General features: G+C 35.8%; 1 protein-coding gene across 1 annotated transcript; it reads right to left on the bottom strand.

The window, feature by feature from the left end:
• Nucleotides 1-1,054: 1,054 nt before the first annotated feature.
• Nucleotides 1,055-22,834, bottom strand: LOC123662366 (ETS translocation variant 4-like). The gene is made up of 6 exons (XM_045597212.1): nt 22,528-22,834; nt 6,962-7,219; nt 4,775-4,933; nt 4,061-4,179; nt 3,354-3,511; nt 1,055-2,686 (listed from the first exon to the last, which is right to left on the bottom strand). The coding sequence occupies exons 1-6, from the start codon at nt 22,832-22,834 to the stop codon at nt 2,623-2,625; spliced, it is 1,065 nt and encodes a 354-aa protein (XP_045453168.1). The 3' UTR covers nt 1,055-2,622.
• Nucleotides 22,835-26,819: the final 3,985 nt, after the last annotated feature.

Below are 26,819 nucleotides of genomic sequence, written 5' to 3'. Positions count from 1 at the left end.
ATAGCTGATCTCGCAAACGTTGTTTTGCCATATATGTGTCTCTGTTTTATAAATTTTATTATTCTGAAGTAATCATGTCGTTAACCACTGAACAATAAGATATAAGTTTGTGAAGATACAAAGAGAGAGAGAGAGAGAGTTACGTTTCGTATATTACTGTAGGAGTTGAAGAAGTTTTATTTCAGTCGTGTGGTCTAAAGTACACTCTGTTTTTCCGTCTTTCTTTAACGAGAAAAAAAAAAACAGCGGAGGCTTTTCGTCGTCTGTAAATAGAATAGCAGATACGATAGATATACATATATATGTACAGTTAATATGTGTTCTACACATTCTAGAAATTATGACATAATACAACCTGTAACGTTAAAATATTGTGTTTCTTGAGTTTGCATTTCTTGGGATCATATTATTTCTTACTTCTGGATCGAGTTATTTGACTATTACAGAAATCAAATAGGTATATGCTGGTACTTTTTTTTTGGTATCGCAGGGGAACCCATTTACGGGTGATATCCAGGACGCCCGGGTAGGCAGTCCGAGCAGGCTGGGTGCAATACCGACTAAACCCCTGCGGGTGCCTTCAGCCGCTTTAATTGGAGGGTCCCGGATCTGCAGGCAACAGGATCCCTCCAGCGACAGGCTGGCCTCGGCGAAAATGCCAGACTTCTCCTCCACGGGGACTGTCCGGGTCACCACTGAACAATCCTGACGCCGCAGTATCTATGCTGGTACGTTTGCCATAGATATTTTTGGTTTTGAGTAAAATTGATTATATGTTCTTTTCATCTTTTTTACATTTTTTTGATGCTTAAATTTGAAGAATTATTCTTTAAGTTAAGGTCGTGTTTTACATATTTTAAATAGCATATTATAGTTTTACATATTTTATATAGCATATTATCGTTTAGATTCGTTTTTTTTTTTCGTTTAGTTTTTTAGTTTCGTTTATATTTCGTGGTGTGAGCGTTTGTATTTGTGTAGTGCTTTCGGATCCCCGACACATGATTCTCGTCGCTTTGTATTTTATACCAGGTTATAAAAAAGAAACAACAAGTGATTTCGTAAATATATATATTTAATTTTATATCTTCCATCAATACATACAACATTGACAGGTAGGTACATCAATTTGGCTGATAACACGAACATTAAATAATCAACATCATACAGAAAATGTTTACAATTTTCGTAAAATCCATTACATATTTCGCAAGATTTTTATTTTCACGAAACAGGGAAGACATCTTTAAAAGAATATTTATATTACAATATTAAGCACCTCGAAATCAGAGACAACGGCTATTGGTGGGTATAATATTGATGGAGGAGTAATACTTTACAAAATAAAACTTATCGAAATATCTTCGGTGTATGCTAGGAGCTATAAAAATTGAAAATAATACAACTAATTAATTTCATAACTAGTAAGACATTACAATCCCTTACCACGAGATCAGCGACAAGTTGATGTCACCCGGTGTTGTTATATTATTTTTATAAATTCACAGGCCGCATTCATTAAAAATGTCATAAAATTTATTTAAATGTTTATATATCAAAGAGAAGTCCCTTTGGTGATTTCACAGTAATTTTTACCAATTGGTGGGCACGCGTGTAGATTTTTATAATCTTTGGACTTATCTGAATTAAATAGATTTTTATGTCCGACATCATTCTAACAATGCATTAATTTAACCGCATATTGCAACAATTTGCGAATCAAACATACAACACTTATTATCTATTATAATATAATACCTAATTATTTTTATAAAGTAACAAAATTAACTTATATTTACAGTATTATAAAATTGATAGCAGTATTTTTTCTATGTAGACTATGTATGATTTTTCAGTATTTTTTTAGTAACTTAAGAGTTTCTAACTCTAGTGACAAAACTGATAAGTCGGAATTTATTTTTATAAGTTTTTAATAATTTATATGAGTATACGATAAAATACTATATTTTCCTAATTCATAAATATTATTGTGTTTCAGACTGAGTAAATACATAAAGTATCGGTAAAATGTATTATTTATAAAGGGTTATTAAAAATTGTGTATGTAGCGCGTTTAAAACTGGCACATACACACTACGATACCATCGGATGAATATTAATTTATTTAAAAATACAAAATCAACAACAGTCTGTATCTGTTAAGGCACCGTTGGTTAAATCTGGTACTTAAAATTATGTATGGTGTATGAAAGGACCACGTGTAGTCTTTGCGACCTCATTAGTAAGTAAATAAATTCCACTGGTGGATGCGCATGAGATCAAATCCGACATTTATATGAAAATTGTAACGACAGTGAAAAAGTACGGAGAAAAAGCATAGTGTATTTTTTAGTGACCTCTTAATTAACGATCGTTGTTGTAATTATACAGATTTGCATATTAATAGATTTCGTTTAAAAAGCAAAAACATGTAATAAAATGTATTGCGTTTTTAAAAAAATAATATGGCAATAAATTAAATATGTATGATACGATATGGTGGCGTATTAGTCATGTTTTAAAATCATGAAGGTTTTGCTGGAAACGAAATTTTATTTATAAGTCCGTTATTTATTAACTAGATGTGAATGTGACTGGGGAAGAAATCGTCTAGATTTGGATTCAGTCATCGTCTTTCTTTTCCATTTTAGGCTCATACATTGCGTGCAGCTGTTCCGGTGAAATTCTGTAACAAAACAAAAATGAAATTGTGTAATAATAATTAAAAATTGTATAAAATATATAACTATTGTCGATGTTTATCAAACGACAGAGTTATCGTCTGTGCATTTTCCTGTTCGCCTTTTTTATTTTGTTTGATTTTCTCAAATTACACAGAAAGAACTGTAAAGATTTATAACGACATCTACGCACATACCAGATTTTTGAGACTGTTACGCTTCAACCTGTAGTAATCCACTACTGGGCATAGGCCTCTTTCCCCATGTAGGGGAAGGATCAGAGCTTAATCCACCACGCTGCTCCAATGCGGGTTGGCGGATATATTCGCTACTATGAGTAACGATTGCTATCAGGCGTAGATGATAACAACCGAGACCGACGGCTTAACGTGCTCTCCGAGGCACGGTGGGGAGACTCACAAGGACTACACAAACACCCAGACCACGCCAAACATCTGTATGGCCAATACAAATGTTTGTCATGTGCGGGGATCGAACCCGCAACCGTCAGCGCAACAGGCACAATCCATAGCTGTGACCGTTGGGCCAACGCGGCGTTTGAGACTGTTAATAAAACTGAATTTTCGGAGTCAATGCAAATAGAATTGTCGTAAAATATTAGCTAAAATTATAAGAGAAACAATAATTATAACATATGAAATATAAATTTACCCAAGCAAGCTCTGCAGGTCGCAGACGAAGCGGTAAACGTAGCGCTTGCCGGCCGTCTTGTGGATGATGTTCTTGTCATAGTAGTAGCGCAGGCCGCGCGACAGCTTTTCATAGTTCATCTTGGGCTTGTTCTTGCGGATACCCCAACGTCGGGCAACCTATAATAAACACAATTTTTAACATTTTTTCTAAAAGTTATACTAATACATTAATAGACTAAGGATTTGTTTATTTATTTATTTTTTATGGTACGCTAAATATAATCGTATACATAATAATTGTGTTTGCGCGCAAAAGAAAAAACCGACTTCAATTACATCGACAAGTAATAAAACGTAAGTAGACGAAAAGATTAACAAACGCACTAGTCGTCACTATGATTTTCGAAGGTTTCCCTCGATTTCTCTGGGATTCCATCATCAGGTCATGGTTTCCTTATTATGGCACCACCCTTGAGATATCTTCTTTTCAACAAAGAATAATTATTAAAATCGGTTCATAAACGACGAAGTTATACCCGAACATACATACATACATATATATATATAACATGCTTTTGCAATATAATATAAATCTCTACAACATTTTGACATTGACCTACATTTTATACATGACTATGGAGTCAACAAAAAAGGGATCTAAGTGTTAGTGTGTTTGCATGCAGGGCGTAGGTTTATTTGAAAATACGAAAGTACAATACATCATACCTCATCAGGATCTGTGAGTTTGAATTCCCAGCCGTCGCCGGTCCATGAAATGAAACCTTGGCAGCTTCTGTCGGTGAGCAGCTCCAGCAAGAATTGCCAAAGTTGGATGGGTCCTGAGCCTGTGCAGATAGTACACACTTGCTTTACGATGTACTGGACATTGACTTTATTATCTGAGCGGCTCTCTATGCCGAATTATTTTTATTATATTTATACAGGTTTTAACTACATAAAAATACCATTCTTAGATACTGTGCACTAAAATAAATAAAAAAGAGTACAAAAATAGCAATAATATGTACATGAATGTAAAAAAAGGCGAACTTATCGCTAAAAGCGCGCTCTTTGCAATCCTTAAGAAAACGTCATGTAAGGAATAAAACGGAAAGGTGTATCAATCGCATTCAGGATGTAACATTCCACTGCTGGGAGGCCTCTTTCTCCATATAGGAGAAGCATTGAAGCTTAATCCACCACGCTGCTCCAATGCGGGTTGGCGGAATCAATGTGTGTGTGTAAAAGATACCAATGATTATTAATGAATATAAATATAAACAAAACACTACACTATTATTATATGGAAGCAATAGTTCATTATTTGGTTTTAATAACTAAAAGATATATTTAGGAGCCTTAAGAAAATAAATATTTGATATTTATTGTGGTTGTAGGTTTTATACTAATAAGAAAAGATTTTACCAGTGTGTAACGTACCAGTGAAGCACGGCCCGGAGGCGGGGTAGGGCAGCTTGTCCTGGGGCAACAGCGCGTGCTGCTCGCCGGGCCACTCGCTCCACTCCGCACAGCCCCCGTATTCCGTCGCGTAGCCTTCGCCGTACACTTCACCGCCCGCGCCGTACCTTCCTCCCGCTGCTGTAACAATTTAGTTAATCATTAATAATGAAAAAGTATTCTTTTCATAATATATATCTACCTACATTATAATGAAGAAGAGTAAAGGCCCATTTCACCGATTGTGGATGACGCTAATATATTTGATGGATGACGGTATCAAACAGATAACAGTTTTTCATATATTATTCTTTTTTACCATCGAATTCCACTATATTTATCAGATATTTCTATTCACAAATATTAATCTAATAGTTTTAGTTTATTAATTGACAAGTACACACATTGACATGACATTAATAGGTCCATAAAGGACATCCATTAATTACGTGAGCTCAGAATAGGGACGAGTCCAACTAAATCTCACTAAATCTTATTTTAACCAAAGGGGAAATAGTCGAAAACTTCACCTCAATTTCAAAAAATATAAAATATTACAGATATTGATAAAATATTATATTGTGTGTTCATTTTGCCCGCTAAAATAAATCTCATGGTTTTTAAAATCATTCAGTTCAAGAGATTTTTTTAAAAAAATTTAGCGTCAGTCTTAAGCGGTCCAGGCAAATCTCACTAAATATCACCTAAGGGAAGAGGGTGGTCTAAACTGATCGAAAAATAGCTCACGTAATTAATCGATACCCATGACCTATTTCTACCTCCTGCCGTTAAAGTATATTCGTAACTTATTTGCAGGATAAACTGTATCCACAACCGGTGAAACAAGCAAGTTGGTATTGTTTCGTAGAAGGTAATAAAATAATAGGGTACAAAGTATTAGCGTTAGCGTAGCTACGTTGCATAAAAGCGTTAGACAGAGCAAAGTAAAGGCGTTTGCATTTATCGAAAAAATATACCTATTCTGTATTAAGTTGGGGGACTGTTCATTTGATAGACATAGAACCTTACAAATAATAAGTGTTATAATAATATCTAAGATACGCTCAACTATTGACTTGTTAATAGTAAAATTTATATGACTGCCAATAAGGTTATCTAGTGATACCAAAATAAAAATCGATTTATTTGTTTTATTTATGAATCAATGGTATTTTTAATAATCTGTTACACTTTTAAGCAATCAATTTTCGACAATTATTTGAGTATATATACAGAATATTCCAATTAAATTAATGTAAGTACATTTAATACATTTGATAATATATAATAATTAAGTATTTAAATGTAGCGGATGTCTACTTTTACTTCCTTTTAACAATTTAAATATTAAAAGCGCTATTGGAAGGAAGCAATAGTCAAATTAATTTTTTAAACTAATCTTAACTGTTCATAAAACATTAACGTTTCCGATCTATTTAATAAACAAAAATTGTAATTGAAATTACACTGAACAGTTACTAGATGTATTGAAATTTTTATTTGTATAAAATTAGATTATTATAAAGTAGCGATATTCTTTGTTGTTGTTCATTGCTTTTATATATTCTTCTGTTAACATTATCTGACAACATTTAAATATTATTAAGTAGAAAGGAATTATCGCCATTTGTGGTCGTATAGTATTAGTAGGTACTTGTATAAGAAATTTAGAATGTCTTACAGCCCGTATAAATGGTAACAGATTCTGAGAATGTAAGCGGTTAGAGTTATTCCGGGATATTGGCAGCACTAGATAAAAAGTATTAATTCAAACGCAACAGGATGTCTGTTCCCATTTTGTCGATGCTTATTAATTGGCTCATTACGTAGTGAGCTAAAAATTGTCGTATCACTAACAGAATATAAAATTTACTAAGCAAGTAGTTTTTTTTTTGTGAGAAATTTTCGTTATTCGAGTTTTGTAATTAGTTTTATCAATTGAAATTAAAATGAAGTACCTTTTTATGATTTTATAATTTAAGATCGGCTGGACTGATTTAAACATTTTTGTTTTTGTGGTTTCGAATAAGATTTTAAGGAAAAATTTAGCGAAACATGCATATGCAAAATAATAATATAATTAATATAATATGCATAAGACTAAATCTGGTTTTAACTAGTCAATGGATATTATAAAGATAGTCGATAGAATAATTTTCGTATACTTACTTCTGGGGTAAGGTTTGCTATACGCGTGGGGCTGGTATTTATGCTCGTGCGTAACGAGGGGTTGTGTGTGCGCGTGCGCGTGGTGGTAGTAATCATCAAGGTAGGGCTGCGCGGGCGCCGGTGGAGGGTACTCCGGCTGGTAGTACTCGTCCAGGGGTGAGGTGGCGGCGGAAGCGGGCGCGGGGGGTGCGGGTGCGCCTCCGCTCGCCTCCGTGTAGTATGTATTCGTCTCGCGAGGTCCACCGGTTGTGTAGCCGCCTGAAAAAAATATTAAATATTACTAATAAACTTTATATTGTTCTTTTTCTAACACATCAAGCAATCAATTAGTTTAGGTTTATCACCTGTGAAAGGTATTAATTAGACATATTACTTCGTATGGGACATTTTTAATGATTTAAGGCCTTATGAATAAAAGTTAATGTACAAGTGATATATGGATGAGGCTGTATTTAATTTTGTAAAGCTCATTGGTTTAATGTGATTAAAAATCGTTATAGAGACGATGAACAAAAAAAAAATACAGATATTAAAAACACTACTATGCAGGTACTGTACGTCCATGCCGTAACTATCTAATTCGCCTACAGATTAACGAAACTACGCTTCTATCTATATATTTGTATCTAAATTTAAAACTACAAACTTATTTTTGATTTAAAATATACGAGGCTGTTGCGGTTTAGGTCTGATCTAGTACTGTAGAATTACTTAGTAGTTGTACGGGTTAGCGCCAGTTATTAGCGCACACTCAGCAGTGTATAGTCGTCTCTCACTCACCCATAGTCTGTAAACATTACAGTAGCAAATTTTTGTATGAAAAATTTCTTTTTCTATAAAGAATTCATCACAAGTACAGCAGTAAAGACAATATTTCCGATGAAATTTTGAACATATGTTAGATGGTGATGGAACTTGTTAGATGGAACGTGTTACCCAGTGGGTCTTATATAGACTTTAAATAATTAGGTATACGCAGCCAGAAAAAAAAAAATTAAAGCCAAAAAATCAGGACAAGGCACCGGGCGTGTGCGGTAGACGCAGCGTGAGTATCGAGGCGCAACGGTCGCGGTTCACGGCACGCCCTTTGTTCTGCGCGTGCGCCGGACCCCCTCCCCTCCTCCACCCGGCAGACACATACGTGTTGCCACATAGCAATTTTTAAAAAAATAATTAAAATCTGTTATGGGTCCATTTCGTAGTAGGTAAGTCATTTTCAAATGTTAAAAATTCTAATATTAGGTACTTGATTTGGTACGCTTTAGGTAGGTACAGAAATTGCGACAACGTTAGGTCTGTGCGATAATGTAACCACAATATTTTGTACCTATTAGAAGAATATCAAGAGGTATTTCTAAAATATACTTTTTTATTGAATCCCATTAAATATATGTATCTTCAAATACTTAGATAATATCACTTTTAATTTTTACCTACGTGTAAAAAAACGCAAAAAAAAATAATTTAATATTTCGCTTCAGCCTGTTATATCCCACTACTGGGCAAAAGCCTCTTTCCCCTTGTAGGAGAAGGATCAGAGCTCATATAATAAAATTATATAATAAATTTAATATTTATTTGCATATATTCTTTTTAAAGGCATTCAAAACGTTAAAACTAAACAGCCAAAAAATCACATTGGTAGCAGAGGTCAAGTTAATTTGTGTTCATCGTGCGTGATATACCACTTTTATCATCACAATGTAAAGTTAAATTAATGTAAATTAGACTTTATGCGGCTTTAAAGAAGATCCTAAATTGTATAAACGATACTCTGACGACCGGTCACCGGTCAGCGGTCACGCATGTTATATTTACTGTCCGTTTGTGAAATATGTACATACATGTTGTGTAGGTACTTGTGCAAAACTATTTGGAGGAAATAGAATACAGGGATTAAGGGCAACGAACCTTAATATTTACCTAAGTGTTAACTGTAAAGAACGCTTAATTACTAGATGTGATATTAGAGCTCGATTATGCTATGTAGAGAAAATTGTTATATGTGATTCGAAAATAATTGTTTTCAGATTTCAACGAATTCGATTGTAAAAAAAAAACGTAAGCAGGCAATGGTAGATTCAACTTATTTCAAAAATGTTTGAAGTTAGTTTCAAAAAGACGTATTTTCTATTATTTTTTATTCTATGTAAGTAATGCCTAAGATTTTTCTATGTAATACATAAGAATAAGTAATAATTAGCAAGACATTTGTCTATATTCGCAACACATGGTATATAAACTATAAAACCGAATAAAAAGTAAACTGTAACATCATACCTCATTATAAGCGTGTTAATGATAGTATGGTCTCTTTTCATGCTTCAATGCACCAACAGGCCTTTGTGTTCAGCATACTTGATATACATACTTAAGATTTCTAAGCGTAGTCCAGTAATAGAGATTATCACTAGCTTTGAATTTGATTGTGTTGTCAATAATGATGTTTATAATGTTCAGTATCTTACTCACAACAGACTTGTAAAAAGGTTGGTGCATGCACACAATTAGAACTTAATGAGAAACGAAATTGACAAAGACGAAAGAAAACACCATAAAATCCAAAATAAAGCAATTGTTTTTTGTAAACGTCACGTAAAGAGCGATTGTATAGCTAAAAAAGAACAAAGGCGCGTAAACAAATCACTGTTCGGTGTCACACGGACAAATAGAAGTATTTTAATGAAGCGGCGTCGGCTCATTACAATTCCCTTCAGTCGTCACCGTTGTCGCTATAAATTGTACGAAACACCGCAGTCCCGTAAACAGCTCCCGCGGGAGTGATCTTTCGATTTATAGCTGGCTTTACCGCTTATTCAGTAGAGGTTTTACTTAAGACTCTACATATTTTTTTGTCATAGATGTCGCAAACGAGTGTTGTTACCGATTTTAAGTGGTGATATGAATATATATATGAAAAAAATACCTCATTTTATAAGACACTACTTTTGTAAATTATAAATTACCAATTAAAAACGAAACAAGACGATTCTTATCGTGAGTTTCCAGGAAGCCACCAACCGGTCTATTAGAATTTTCCGCATTAATAAGCGATATAAAACTGAATGCGATTCAAGGTCACAGCGAGCATATCGATTCTATAAGACGATTGGAAGCGGGCAGCGAGATGATCAGATGTAGAGACAAATTCGGATCGCGAGAGGCGTGTGCGCGGGGCGGGCCGACCAATGGAGCGCGGCCACGCCTCGCGCCGGGTCGAAAGGTCGCGCCACACGCAACCATTGGCGCGGAACCTGGCCGAGCACTGCGCCGCTCGACGCTGCTCTGCTTCAGACACATTTGTATGACCACTTCGACTTCTTACAAGTTCTTGTTACACTAAGTTATAGGTTACAACAAGTACATACCTATTTATTTGCCGAAGTTGAATTTATCAGAAGGTGTTATATAATATAATTTATATTGGTTATGTTGTCTGTCAATTCTATTTCCTATTCGTATAAATATGTATTATCGACAAGTTACTTGAAATATTGTAACAGTTACGATATTTTTGTGCTGTTTTGTGTTGAACATCGATATAGGTATCTACTTATGGTTTTAAAGTGAAGGTATTAAAGTGTGCAAAACATATGCGACAGTAACTTTAGAGGCCTCAGCAGCTGCAGGCCAAGTCATCAAGATTTTTTAATATGTATTTTTTTGTCAGTGAAATTTGAGTCCCGCGAAAATATTCTTGGGATACTCTTTTTTGGGAGCGCACGCGCTAATGGCCATATGGTGTGGTGTCAACTACAAAGTAGGCCCAACGACAAAATTTAATTTAGGTGACATTTTATAATTTAGCATATTTAAAAGTGTATCTATCAGTTGAAAATATTATCAAACTATAAATTTAATATAAGTATATAAATTACGCGTCACGTTGTTTGTCCACGATAGACTCCTAAACTTCTTGACCAATTTTAATCAAATGGGCACACCATGTGCAGTTTGATCCAACTTGAAAACTAGGCTATATTTTATTTTGATATATGTATTATTATATTTAAGAAAAAAAAATTGGTGGTACGAAGTTCCACAGGTCAGCTAGTCGCATCTAAATAAATTATATTAATAGATTTGATATTCAATAATGTAATAAAACAACCAAGACGAAATTATGTAAATTTTCAAGTAACATTGTATAAATCATAATATAGCCGAATATTATTGTTTATGTTTTCAATATAAACTGTATTAGAATTCTCCACGAATGAGTTCGCCGCGCCAATTCCAATTTGGGAGCGGAAGTTGAAATATGATTTTTTAAATTTAGAAGCAATGGCTGCGCAGGTGAGCGCCCGGTGACAGCTCCGTGTCATCCGAATGCCGCGCTATTTCGATGTTCTGTTTTCGTTAATTAACTCTAATAATTTTCCATGTCATCGAATTCTCCACACACATAGATAGTAAACATGCAACCTTTTCCATTAATTTCATGCATAGTTTATAAATCAAATCCATTTGAAGTCCTTTCTAATAGTCGTCATATCGTCGCAGTCATAAAGTTAGTTGGTTAACCGTTCTAACACTAACGTATTATAATCCCGAGTAGAAAAAAGGTCAGGCTCAACCAGATCATGTATCTGGACCGGATCAGGATAGAATAAGGCATGCGTGATCCGGCAAGCTCTATCAGGACCAGGTCCGGTCCAGACAAGGATAGCCTGATATAAAATATAATCAAGTATGGTAAGGCATAGTGGATCAGGACCAGGTCCGGTCCAGACAAGGATAGCCTGATGTAAAATATAATCAAGTATGGTAAGGCATACTGGATCAGGACCAGGTCCGGTCCAGACAAGGCTAGCCTGATGTAAAATCTTACCAAGTATGGTAAGGCATACTGGATCAGGACCTGGTCCGGTCCAGATCAGGATGGCCTGAAAGAAATGACGCGAACTGAGCCTGAATCGCGCTATTAATGTTTTTAAGCGCACTTAGTATATATACAGTTATTAGGACAATCTAGCAGGGAGTCCATTTCTACACAGTGGAGCAGTCGTAAGTAATAGGAAATAGTAGTTAGTAGTTAATCATTAGAAGTTAATAAATAAAATTTAATTGATAATAATAATTAATTAATAACATGAAAATAAATAAAAATAATTAATATTTAAAGTAAAAACATAAATAAATAATACATTGGAAAAAATAAACGGAAATAAATATTATAATAATTATGTTAATACATATTTATATCAATTCGCTTTTTTTTTTGTTAAACAATTTTTTCAAAAATATACATTCGTGTTTTTTAAAAGGACCGAACCGAACCCGCTGATCAGGATGAGATGAGATTTCCTGATCAGGTCCAGATCAGGAAATCTCATCTCATCCTGATCAGGTCCAGACCAATCATCTGCGTTACATGCCTTATCTAGTCCTGATCAGGCATGCCTGGTCCGGTCCTTCTAAGGAAGACGAAAAAATTTCTACTCGGGATAGTACTAGCTTACCTCGCAAACTTTGTTTTGTCATATATGTTATTAACCCCCCTTAATCCACCTTATAACTTAACTGTATGAAAAATAAATGTTCAATGCACAGGAAACTTAATAAAAATCAGTCCAGCCGTTTCGAAGGAGTATTTTAACTAACATGTGACACGAGAATTTTATATACAAGATAACATTCAAATTCAGGTAATGACGAATAAAATAATTGAAGTATACAATTTTCAATTTATATTATAACATATTCGATACGTACTAAAATAGTAATATTGATAAATAATTTTGATTAAATGTGCTATACTGTGTTTTAACTGAGGTAGGGCATAGCAGGAATTCCCTGAGCAACCCGACTGGGGAAGTACCTCGACCTTACAGAAGATCACAGCTAAATAATACTGTTTTCAAACAGTATTGTGTTCCTGTTGGTGAGTAAGGTGACCAGAGCTCCTAGGGGGGGATTGGGGATTGGGTCGGCAACGCGCTTGTGATGCTTCTGGTGTTGCAGGCGTCTATAAACTACGGTATATCGCTTACCATCAGGTGAGAGTACGCTTGTTTGCCGACCTAGTGATATATATTTAAAAAAAAACTTTTTATTTTGTCACATTTTTTTTTTTTTTTTTTAAATAAAGTTATGTCCACAGGCTTAAAGTGCCCATGCTTTTGTTATTCCGATTTTTAGTTTTATTACTGATCGTTTACTTGTTACACTACTGCAGCTTACACTAAGAGACCTAATTATTCTATCTTAGTATCCCTAATGCAGACGTGAGTCCACCGACCAAAATTATGCTAAACTTAATTGATATCTTACATGCAAAAAGACATAGAATTATATTACGCCTTACTTTAATTATTGTTGTCACTATTATAATAATTATTATTATCTATGTTTATATATACACTTACTTGCTATCTATAATATATGTACACTTATTGTCTAGCTAACGTATATGTACACTTATGGCCTACTTGGCCTACTTACAATATACACTTAACCTATGTTATTATTAGTATTTTTTTTTTTTTTTTTTTTTTTTTTTTCTTACTCCTAAGTTTTTTCCTTATACAATTTATTCCTATAAGTAAGGTGTGCTACAATTTTAACATTTCGAGCACACCCTCAATGACGGCGGCATCCCTGTGGTGAATCGCCATCCTGAGGCTGTGCTCGAGGATGTCTTTTTCAGAAGTTTCCGCTGCCTTCGTCACAAAGCGACCAATTGCGTCGTCACGGTCGTCGGTGTAATAGACACAGGTGTTGGTATGCCTAGTCACCGCGACTACAGCGTGCGAGACGCTGTCGTGAATCTTGAGCCTCCTTGTCTTCGTCTGGAGGACAACGACGTCCTCATAGGTCTGGCCCTGCGCCTCATGGATGGTTAAGACGCGCGATCCCTCACCAGACCCGTATCCCTGGTCAGTCAGCAATCTCTTCTCCTCTTGCGTAAAGACCAGGTACAAGGTCCGGTCCCTTCCTACAGGAATGCGCGCGCCCGTGAGGCTCTCCACTCGCAAAGATCGGATCTTTGTGCTTGAGCTGTACACGGTCTTGTAAACCTCACTGATGGCAAAGGCGACGTCTTTGGGGTTACGATGCGTGCATGACAACTCACATGAGATGGTTGTTAACAGGTTTGGTCTGCGGTACCGCATTTCGAACAGGTTGTCCCTGTCGATGTACGGCAGCTGATTTATATCTCCAATGAGGACTACCTTCTCTGCTCCCGATAGTCGGGCGGCCATTACTATGGCTCCGAAATGGTTCATGAGGGCTTCGTCCACCGTTAGGCGTTTGATTTTTGAGCCCTCACGGAAACCATTTACCAGCACGGATGCCATAGTGCGCACCTTTTGCTTGGCCTTGTTACCATAGCGGTGCGCTAGTTTTTCCTTTAGGTCTTTGGCCGCCTCGACTGTGGTCGTAATCACGACCTCCGTGTCCTCATCGAAGTCCCTGACTATGCGAGTTGTCTTACCGCATCCCGGTACACCGTTTATCCACTCCAGCGATGGTAGCCCCCAGGTCACGGACGGTAAACCGGCTTCCCGGTCGCCCGAGATGGTTTTCGCCATCCGCAGCATCCGGTCGCCCAGCATTACTTTCGTGCATCTGGCCACTACCACCACCGGGTCCCCTTCAGGTGTGTCGAAGGTTTGAGACTCCTCGTCACTCCCCTCAGACTCGACCGCGCTCACAAAACCTGCTGTGGTGTTATATGCAGCCATATACCTACCCGACATCTTGCCCTTGAGTATTTGTCGGGTTTTGCTGTTGTATATGGCTGCTTCGGCTTCCTCGAGTTCCACCTCCAGTAGCCTTTGGTGATCGTACTGGTAGGCCTGCATGATCTTTTTGCAGGTGGCCAGGCTTACCTCGCGGTTTGCCTTTATTATGGCCAGGAACTCGATTAGGGCGTTCTCTGCATGTTGAAACGGTGTGGACGCAGGTCGAAGTCTTGGTGGTTCTACTTGTCCCATATCGGCCCTAGTTCGAGCGGCGAGTGACGCCTCCGGGTGCCTCGGACTGTCGTCTTTGGTGAACCCGCTCAGCGTCCCCGATAGTCGCTCTCCCTGTCCAGCCTTTTTGGGAGAGGGGTGATGCGGGAGCTTACCTTGTTTCGGGGAGATGGTTGCCTGGATAAAGGTCGCCAATGACATCGAGCTCGGCTTAGACTCAGGTGCGGCCCTTGCTTTGCGTTGTTCAACCTTCTGGTTCTCGATCTTTTGTTGTAGGCGCTCCGAGCCACTAGGTGCGGGTTCGCTGACAGTCGGCAATGCAGGGGATGAAGGTGTTTTGGATTTCGGTCTTAAGTAACCAAGATCCTCCCCCCTGTCTTCGTAAACAATGACCTCACTGTTCTTAGAAGCCATTAGGCAACCGTACCTATCCGATACGTTGCCTCTATCATAACCGACTCTCATCGAATCGACACTGATTCTTCCGGGGATTCCCCCGGGGATCTCGCCCAAGCGCTGTAGCCACAAGCTGGACTGCGCGAAGGCGGACGTCTCTCCCCATTCGAAAAGTGCGATCTCTTTGTTTTTCAACCGCAATAAACGATAGGTCGGGTCGCCCTCCTGCTCTTGCGCTAGCGCTGTGATTTTTGTGCGCTTTATGCTTGTCTTTTGGGTGCTACCGTTTATCAGTAAGGCGAGCCCCGGCGAAATCGCCAGCTGATTGCGTTCTTCAGAGCGACAGAAGCTTATCCCCATCCTCTCCGTTTCGCTGTCCATGAATAGAGCCACGCATCTGGTCCTAATACCAACTTCTCCACTTCCGTTCACTTCACTGGGCGAGGATTGTGTCATCCTGCTCTGAGTCGGTTGCGGAGGTGCGTTTTGGTTGGCTCTATTCCTGAACAGGTTCTGCAGTGAGGAAGACATGGTCCTAGTTATTTGGCCCAGAAGGGTGCGGCCAGGAGACATCCGCGGAGCCGTGATGTTGTCCTGCTGAGTTACTTGTTGGACACGGTTTTGTTCTATTTGTGTTTGTGTGTTGTGTGTCTGAGTGTGTGTTGTAAGAACGACGGTGTTGGCATTCTGCGTAGGTGTTAAAGCCAGTGGTGGAGAATTTATTTTGTCACATTCGGGAATTTAGGTTTTTTAATAGGGTAAGAATGTTTTGAATAATATGTTTCACGCAGTTGTATAAATCATACATCGTTAATAAAACATGTGTTTATTGCATTTAAATATGTTACGTAAACGAGATTACATTAAATGCACGTGGAGTCACTTTCTAATTATGGAAATATCTTGATATCAATATTTATAATACTTACTTTTACTAAGCTATTACTTTATAAGTTGAGATTACAATTTAAATTTTGCGTATTTATGTAGGTAGTCATAAATATTGAAATAATCTTTAGAAAAACAATTTTTTTTTCTATTTAATTAAGTTTTAAAAGCACTTTTGTGAAGATATCATCTTTTCGGAATGTAGTCTGCTGATAAGAATTGAAATATTACTACTATATATTGCATATACCTACATCCAGTTACCATCCATTTACCGAGGAAGGTTATATAGGCTATACTATATTTTAGTACGTTTTTTGTCAAATTAACGCGGATTAGCAGTGACTATTATATATAATACTTCGAAGTCATTTTTAAATTATATAATCTTTGTTTGTAGAGCACTAGGAGTTGTATTTGTTTTGATTTAAATATGAGGTCACGACAGGAAAAATATTTATTTACAATAAACTCCTCTACACAATTATAGCTCCATACTACTGTTTGAAACATACTTTATTTATGGATTACAATAGATTTTGGATAATATTTAATATTTAATTTGAACAAACACATCTACGTTCGTACTTTTTTTTTGTTACCCATAACCAATGTCTATGTTTATACAACAATAAAGTCGACCGTTTATTTGAGGTGTAAATCCAAGAGTATATAATAACAGTTTTAAAAATAGTTTTACAAACCAATCTCGTTAATTGATGTTGAAGGCTATAAAATGTCAAGCTCGTGACTCTCTGGAGTTGAGTAGAAAAGTCTAGGTATAAACATGGCTAACACCATTCAGGTCGACTAGTTCCTAAAATATTGTCGATGATGTACCTGTTAAGTTATGAATGTTATAACCCAGTAAAATTTTTAGTATTATGAAATATGGAATGTGTCAAAAATATTGTCCTCCGTCTTCAAAACGAGAGCAGGTGCATTGAAATAATTTGTCGACTGACACGATTGTTACATAAGGTATCAGCCCGGTGATGTTATAAATAAAAAAAATAACGTGGGAAATCTACACGTACATAAAAAATCGAAGGAAATTGCTGTCATCGTGGAGATTTTAAATCAAATACAAAATTGGAGCATCGGTCGACAGGAAGTGTTAAATATATTAATGTCCAGCCGACGCCGACCGCTTTGTCACGTGGCCGTTCTCTATCATAGCAATTATTATTTTTATTTTTCTCTGTAATATTATTTGCATTTTACATGTGTACAATATACTATACAATATATTCATGGTACTTTGTATATTTTATCGCGTAATTTTTTCTAAATCTTATTACTCGATACGGTTAAAATAATTGTAGTACGAGTGCAACGCATTATCATTTATAGATTGATATTAGTCATAAATTTGTGTGAAAGAATACATGAAAAAAAGACTGAAATAACCCTTCCGTATAAAGTGACTTTAAACGTAAAAATATTATTTTTTAGTAGTTTTTCCTGATTAAAATAATTTATATTTTATATTATTAGCAGTGTTTGCTTAACTTTAATATAATTTAAAAATAAAAAGGATCAGTCTGTTTACTTGAACGCGAGCGATCGGCGAATTCACCTAATACCAGATCCGATATTTATGATCAATAAAATTCCATATGCCACGCCGTTGTAATTAAACGATATTTTTTCACTTTACTGCATTAAAACTATATTTTACATAAAACTAAAAATGATCGGGAAAAGTTTTTTTTTAATCAAAATATTATCGGACGTACAATAATATCCGGCGGGGGATTTCGTTAGCGTATTTCATAAACAAGGCGTCCCGGCAGATGTCGAATTAGATTTAACACAATAAAAACAAGTCACCGATAAAATCCGATCAATAAATCTTTGGAGACATTTACTGTTTATTTTTTATTGTATGTCAGAAAATGGTTTTTAATATATTGCCGCGCACGCGCATAGAGTTAGCGACTGTGATTCCAAGAAATCCAATCATAGTTCAATAAAAGCTCAACAGCACTCGCCATTTACTGAGATATTACATTGTCTAGACTAAGCCATAGACTATAAACAGTACTAGACGTTACGCGTTGATATAATAAACTTTAATATCACTAGTATTATTTAAAAATAATAATAACGTCACTACAATGATTTTACACGAAGACTTACAGAAACGAAAGCTGCTAAAATATAAGTAGCGATTCTTTTGCTCAATATGATACTAATTCTGTATGCAAAATCGTATAAGAAGATATTAAAATTTAAATATCCGATCACAATTAGCATATTTTCGTTTATAAATATATAATCGAGTTATAAGCGTCATAAAGTACAATGATGTTCTAAGTTCTATGGCAGGTCTCAGAGCATTAGTTGGTGGTGAGGCAGGTGCGCCGCCACCTGCGCACGCGCCGACAGTCGTTACAAAAACGCATATGGGGGGCGCGACCTGCTACACTGTAAACATTGACCCGTCATACATACCGTGGCCCATGGCCGACATAAGGGAAGCCATTAAACTTATTGTTATAAAAGTAATCGGTTCAAAGTCGGTTAAATATTAAACTGATTTTGATATTCCCGAAAATCGGCTTATAATTTTTAAGCTCCTTTAAGACGTTTTAAAGGATTATAGGTACCTACAGTAATGTTATACCTAGGTACCTAATCATGAAATAAATTTTAGTTATAATATTATGAATGAATATTGATGTAGAGAGCGTTTGGCTAGGACACATTATCCAAGGAAGTAGAATCGAGTTGATAGGCCGATGTCTGGGCTCAAGTGGCAGGATGTAGTGGCGCTACGGGGACGGAAGCGGCGCATCAATGGTATACGTGACGTCTCGACACCGTAAAATGATCCCTTTATTGGTGATATATCAGATTTTTATTAATATCATTAAATTTTTTTCTACATTGTTCACATGGTTTTTTTATTCCTATTCAGTATTTCTTTACTTAGGAGTTCAAAAGTTAAAAATGTAAAAAAAAAATATGTTAAATAATTGTTTCGTGTCTAATTTTATAATTCTCGTATTTATTGACATGAGTAATTGATAAATCTAGTAATATTATAGGAATAAAATGTTGTTACTTATGTACTTCAACAGGAATGGTTACTGTGTCGCATAAACATTAAATAGACTTATCTAATAAAAATTTAACGTAAATGCTTAACATCTGTAATTGTTCTCAATAAACGAAAACGACTTTTTTTACCGTAAACACGATAATTTAAACCAATTCACTTAACGGAACAAAACTTTAGCTTGCAATGTTATTAAAAATGTAAGCATAGACATAAAAGACCAATATGACAGATAAAAAACACATGAACAAGAAAATATTATCTATGGTAACCAGTCTTCCATAAATGTATAAGTCGCAAGGGATTATATTTAGTTTCGCCGTAGCTCTAAGAAAAACCGACTATTAATGTATGGCGTGGCGGAAGGTGATTTCGAGTCAGTGCAGGCGCGCCGGAAGTGGTCACGTTGATGTATGAATGAACGTGACGTCACCGTGACGTGGCACGTGGAGATAGCTCACAATATCCGGATTACACTGGTGCGTTTGTAATACGTTTCAGACATCAGCTGTAAACTCTAAACTCTCACACTAATTCAGGATACTCGCATTTCTAAAACCGCAAGCTTTGTACAAAGGTCACGTATGCCTTTTGATAAGGGACATAATTATTCATGTTATTTTATTGTTAGATGAAAGTTATGTAGATATTTTATTTTTAATTTAAGCAAAAATTAAAGACGACGTGTTTCTTTGCAACTTTTTTAGTTGAAAACAAATTTGTTGATGTGTAAATAGACTTGCAATATATATTATATATATATTGTTTGCCTGTGTGTTATGTTGGAGTTACAAATACTTCAGTTTTACAGGCAATATTGTTTTAGTTGCGAATGTTTAGTGTTTTGTTCGAGGTCGAAGGCGTTTATGTTCGCAGGTCATATGCAACAGCTGCGTTAGACAGGTGTTTCTAACACAATCCTTTAAAGACTAACGACAACACCGGATAGACATTAGCGATTCGCACGTAATGACTTCGACCGACCGATGCGGGAGTGCATTGAACGCTTATGAGCGTACTGAGCTTTGTTTTTAAATAAACTAACCGCGTAGTTTTCTCGGCATTTATTTGCTCTGCTTCTGTAGGTTATATCATGTATAGTTGTCTTTGACCTTTCCTAAAAAGTATGGTTTCTAAGAGGACAAGAATATCTAAAATCGAATTTGAAAATTATTAAATTTTTGATTTTAAACAAAGTAACATTTTAAACTTTATAATACTAGTACGAATTATGACTAAAATATGACTTCTTTTGTAGTTTTATAGTGAAAGGGAGTAAAAAATTATATTAAGTATAATGGAGTACGTTTGCTAGATTGCTAATAATAATAAATTCTGTATTTAGTGACCTATTTTACGTAATTCTTTCACGATTAAAAAGTTATATCATCACCAAGTGATATAGGCTATAAAATATTATGCTTTGAGACACAGCAGTGGTAAGTATATTTGACATAAATGTCAAACAATCCGACCAGTATCAAAGTGGGTGAAACAACGATAGACATGGGAATGCAATTAATTAGATTTAATAGATCTGATACACTTATAATTTTGATATTTAAATTAATTCCTTATAGATAAATCTTCTTTTTGAGAGACAAATTAATTTTTTACTATTAATAAATTAGATCGACAAAATGAGAGATTCAAAAAGCAAAAACACATAAAACGAACGAGTTTTTAATGTTATTAGTAACATTTATCAACTTCGAATTAAAGCTCATACAATAACAGATGATAGAATTATAATGTATTAATATTTATACACAAAATAGGATATATATTTTAAAAATATTAGTTTAATTTACGATGTCAATGGTCTGATCTTAATAAGGCACTGTAGTCCGTTCGTATACATATAAAAAAATTAACGGCGTCTGAAATATTCGACTTGTATATATATTACGATCACGTCAAGTTGATTATCGATTAAGATTCGCGACAGGCTGTAAAAGGAAGGAACCTATTACTGAAAGGTGAGCGACCCGCACCGTTATTTGTTGGTAGTGATTGTGATTAGGTATCGGTAGATATGAGTTTGAAACGATTATATCTTTTGCGTTATGAATATTCATTGTGGTTTTACCGTCAAGTGTTACTCTTGTTTTGCGAGAAATAAAATAAAATACGTCGCCAGGTTAAAGCTTATTTACGATATACATATAATAAAATCCTTAATGGTGTAAAGACAGATTCGAACGAATTTAAAGTTATTTAAGTACATTTTCAGACGTATACATGTTTAGTTTAAAATTGCGTTAGGATCAACAATATCTTGTCCTCATCATATCGGACTGCGGTTGAATTTATAATGAAGACTTTATTTTTTTGACTTAAATTTCAATAGAATTGGATATTAAAATGCAGATGAAGCGTTCACATTATATTCACGTAATCTATATATGCAAATGTAAGCTGTGTGACAATACTGCGAAGCTTTTTTATGCGCGTCACGCGGAGGAAGTGCGGCGAGGTGCGCCCGCGCCGCCGGATCCAACATGGCGGCGAAAGTACTTCCGGCCAGGCTGAAGAGTTCTCAATGAAGCTCGCTCGGTTTGATACCATTGATATCAATTATCATTTATGAGCCATTTTTTAAATTAGTTTTTTATAAATGTTCCACTTTGTTGATGTTAAGTGGTTAAATGAATATAAAGTAACTGTGCGTAATAACAGATTGTTTTCTCATTATTTACCATTAATTAATGTGATAACACAATTTATACGCTTTATTGCTCATTTAGAATTACATTAAAGAAAATATTTTAACTATTTAAATAGTCTTAACACTTATTTATTTATTTGTTTATACTCTTTGGTGTACACCGAAAATGGTTTACATATCAACAGAAAAAGAGAAGTACAAGAGGCGGCCTTATCGCTAAAGCAGCGATCACTTCCAGGCAACGTTAGGTAGAGGATAGCTATTAAATTAGTGCACGCAACATTTACTAGTGAGTACCTACATATAAATATATGCCAAAAAATAGAATATACATATTTATATTATTATATACATACAATATATACTTATAGATAAATCACATGTAAATTAATATATTATTTACGACAGCTACAAAGAAAGATAGTAATGATCTCTTACAGAAATTTATGTTATATGTATATATACATATTCTTCCCATTTTAAAATGGTTGTGTAAAAGTAAAGTGTCATTTTCATAAATAATGTTTATTTATGTATTGAAGAACTGCGAGTAATAGCCGTGCAGGGTTGAAACTTACTATTAAATTAGTATGCATCACGATATCTGCTCAGATAAGCGAGGTAAACTAACCTGCAGGCAGCACGTAGGACGGGTCAGCGCAGATGTTATCCACGGAGGGGTCGAACGCAAGCCTGTTCTGGTCACCATAGTGTAGTTTGTTGGAGCTAGAATTACTGCTCAGAGACTGTTCGTAGCCGAGCCGAGCCGCGTTTACCGCTTGTTCATAATTTAAAATATTGTCCGTTTGCTCGACCAAATCGTAAGGTTTCACTTTAACACTATAGTCCGTGAAATTGAGTTTCGTGAGGGTGGACATGGGGTGTAGAGGTGCCGCGCATGGAGGCCCGGCGGCTTCGCGCGGCTCTACTAGCAGCATGGCGGCTGCGCACCGCCCGCTCTCACTACACACTATAACTTCATTGCACTCGATCACTATTTCGATTTCTATGTAACTTTATTAAAAAAAAAAATCTTTTATTTTTAATATAAATTAACGACAGCATATACTTCTAAGAAACTGTTCTACGAATATTGTAGATTTCAATAGCAACTTGTATTAGTTTTTTACAATGTTGTATAAGTCGAAGCTCAATAATATACGCGATACGTCTTTACGTGATAAGAGTCCCGAAATGACTTCATAGCACCATACCGCTTGGTGTCTAATTGCTAACTGAGCTTTCGGCCTTTCGGTCTCGGGCGGATAGAGAGAGGGCGGCCGCGGAAAATGTTCCGAGCGCAGACGAAGCGAGCCGAGCGCGGCCGACGTGGGCCGAGGCTCACGAGCGACAAAGCACACCGCGACCTGCCGTGCCACCTGCTGTAGCGACCAACTGTTGCGCGACCGTTGATTTTTTGCTAACCGCCCGTAGTGTAGTGAAAATTAACTAAACACTTACATAAAACACACTTTCGTTCATGAAAACTACTCAATTATGCGACAACGCACTACGTACACTATTCGCAAGCACTTAATTAATAACAAACAAGGTAACATAGTTTACGAGTCATTTTTCCTCTCGCTTATCATTTAAGGAAAATAGTATTAGCTAACTAATATATTTATATGTCGGTAATTAAAATAATTAAATGGCATAACAAACATAAATAGTCACACAGAAGTTTAAAACGGTGTTAAAAGGCAAAAAGAAACTACATCGTTTAATTACACGCTCGAGCTAACGATACAAGGTTTTTGTTTTAACGAGACGTGTTTAAAATTTAAATATGACCCGTTTGTCGTAGACGTTCGCGTATAATAAGTGCGCGAAAAATATTTTTACTTGAGCTTTTTAAACACCATAAATAATACTAAAGTAATATACGAACACAACATACAACGTTCATGCTATTATTTCTAACAATAAAAAAATTTGAACTCTAAATTGTAAAGATAATTCGTTTGACGAAGACGACGTAAATCGTAATTACGTATAATGATTATGACTTATGACGCATACGCGACCTTGGCGTTGATTCCTATTGTTTGATAGCGGACTTAGAAAACGGCTTAAATCAGATCTTAGTTCTGTTACGTGGAATATATTATTTACCTTCTATGAAGCATATCAGTTTTAAGTGCAGGATGTTTACAATGGCAGGTAAGAATCGAGACAGATGTTGTAGTATTGGTTTCTGATCAAGATGAAGAGGCGAATTTGATTCGATGGGAGGACACGGGCCGGAGGCGGCGCTCGGAACGGGGTCAAGTTACAGGGGTGGGTCTAAAAAGGTCACAATGGGAAGGGGACTGGAATATTCCGGGATAATAGACACCTGAGCACGTGTACCGCCGGATATCGAGGGCCATTGTCTACCGGAGGAAACGTATTCGACGCAACCAAAGATCCGATCCGAATTTTTTTTACTGCTTCAACTGTGTTGCATGTATATTGTTTGAATTAATGTTTTATACACTCATTCACTGTATTTGTAATATTATTGTATTGTACTGTATAATGACCAATCATATTTTAATTTTGTCTATTATATTTTTACGCGTATATTTTTACCATAAATGTATATACGCAACAAGTGTGTTTAATACCAAACTTCTTAAAATAGAAAAGTGTGTTGTGAATAGAATAGAGTTATGTATTCCATTATCATATTATAGACTTGTATGGTAAGTTTCGTAGCGTTCTGAAGAGCTAAAGTGACTGCAGCAATTGGAACGCGAAGGCGGTAAAACATGCCGAGATTCAATTAGTGAGGGACTCGCGGCGAGGAAATGGCGCGGGAAATGAGTTTTCGATATTTGAATAAATGGGCCTCGGAAATAAACACACACGGGATATTGTCTTTGCTCATCGAACATAATATTATTGTCTATGCTTTTTCAAGGAAATTAAAAAGTTTTACATATCTTTCGCTAAATGAAATATGAAAAAGTTTATTTTTTTATTTTGATAATCTTTAAAGTCCAGGGATGTAATGTTTGGCATGTAAGAATCACAAGTCTTGTAGAGTTTGAGTACATTCAACGTTTATCTATTCTTTAGCTATATTTTACTAGGAACCAGTGCAGGCGGCATCAGAAAAGAGGCGAATTACGTATGGCATCAGCGTTATATCGATCGCAAAAGGCAAAGCAATATTAAAATACCGTGGGCTATCGATATGCACAAAGTCATTCCAGTGGCGGCGTTTAAATTTAAAAATACAATTTACCGAGGAATTCCCTGCTTTGAATTACATTAAGTGTAAACAATAAAGCGCTAGTGAGCGTATCGGCCGCGGCAGGCGACGGAAGTACACGATAAACAATCTTTTTTAGATAAAACACTGAAAAACAGTCCATAAATTTATACAGTCGCCCGAGACCACTTCATTCAGAACTGTCAACGCGACGCCATACAGCTTTTTAATATCGATGTAAAGAATATATTGAAACGTGCCGAATAAATTAGAAGCAATATCGGCAATTATTTTAGAGACAGACAGCACAATTTTTTTTTTTAAATATTCTAACCTTTGCACTAATTAAAAAGCATAGCGCATCCGGTGCTGACGAACACACGAAAGCTATTAAATTCTGATTTGAAATTCAATTTTTATGTTGGCTATTAGTACGGGACTCGGGTCTAAGGTTAGCGTCGTTTCCTGCAATTTTAGGGATACGTCGTAAGAGCTATTTGTGCCGATGACAATTTTATGCATTTTTTATCTATAATCATATAGCAAGGTATGTTTTTAAAAGCAAATTGAGTTCTTTGAAGACGACCGTTATGATTTTTTTTCAAACTAGAAACAACTGTATAGCTTCTGACAACGTTGCGGAGTGGTGTGTTTTAAATTGAAGCGCGCTCGGGACGTCACTTCCGGTTCAAATAATTTATTTCTCTTGGCCTCTACCGTGTGACGAGATCGTGTGAGATACGACATTTATCCACGTTTAAATTCGGAGCAATTTCTTAGAACTTTATGATTGTGACATATTAATCACATTTGTATATTATTCGGATAGCGAAAATATTGTGACACTACACTTACCGCAATATTATCTATACTAATATTATAAAGCTGAAGAATTTGTTTGTTTGTTTGAGTGTTTAAACGCACTGATCTCAAGAATTACGGGTTCGAATTGTAAAATTATTTTTATGTTGGGGTTATATTATAACACCACGTACGACCAATATAGGAGCTGAGCATTCATAAGAAATGTTACGAAAATGGGAAATACTTAATATTCTTTTTGAGACTCCATTGCGTTGGCTGATTAAGCGGTTAAAGCTATCCAAAAGTTATATATGACGGAATTGTATTATAAATCCGCCAACCCGCAGTGGAGCAGCGGGGTGGATTAAAGTCCAACCCTTCTCTACACGGAGAAAGAGATCTATGCCCAGCAGTGGGATGTTAGAGGTTGAATGCTAATGCTCAAAAGTTATAAAAAAGTCCGTGAAAGTTTAACTTATTATCTTTTTTATGGTTATCAAGTTTGTTCTGAAATAATGCATTATTTGCGAAGGTGATTTTATAGAGATCCTTATTCAAGCAACGTACTCACACGTATTTCTTCTTGAGCAAAATTGTCCCTGACATCATTTAATTTCAATGAATATTTAAGAAGATATCACAGATTTAAAATAACTCTGCTACTAATTTATGATCACAAAAACTGAAAAGGTGATTTTATTGTATTATATTATTAGGCAGGCATGTGAATCTTTACGAATGAGTAATACTTCACCAAGAACGAAATTTTATGGATTATATGTCTTTTATAGCATTTAATTTGGACGCATAATTTATTAGGAGATAATGTAGAATCAAATAAAACTATAACGCCTCGCACTGCGCGCCGTTGTATGTTGCCCGAGTTGAACAGTAATGGTTTAATAATATTTTAGTACATT

This window comes from Melitaea cinxia, chromosome 18, assembly GCF_905220565.1.
Source record: "Melitaea cinxia chromosome 18, ilMelCinx1.1, whole genome shotgun sequence".
Taxonomy (NCBI): domain Eukaryota; kingdom Metazoa; phylum Arthropoda; class Insecta; order Lepidoptera; family Nymphalidae; genus Melitaea; species Melitaea cinxia.
This window is presented reverse-complemented; position numbering and strand designations above follow the sequence as displayed.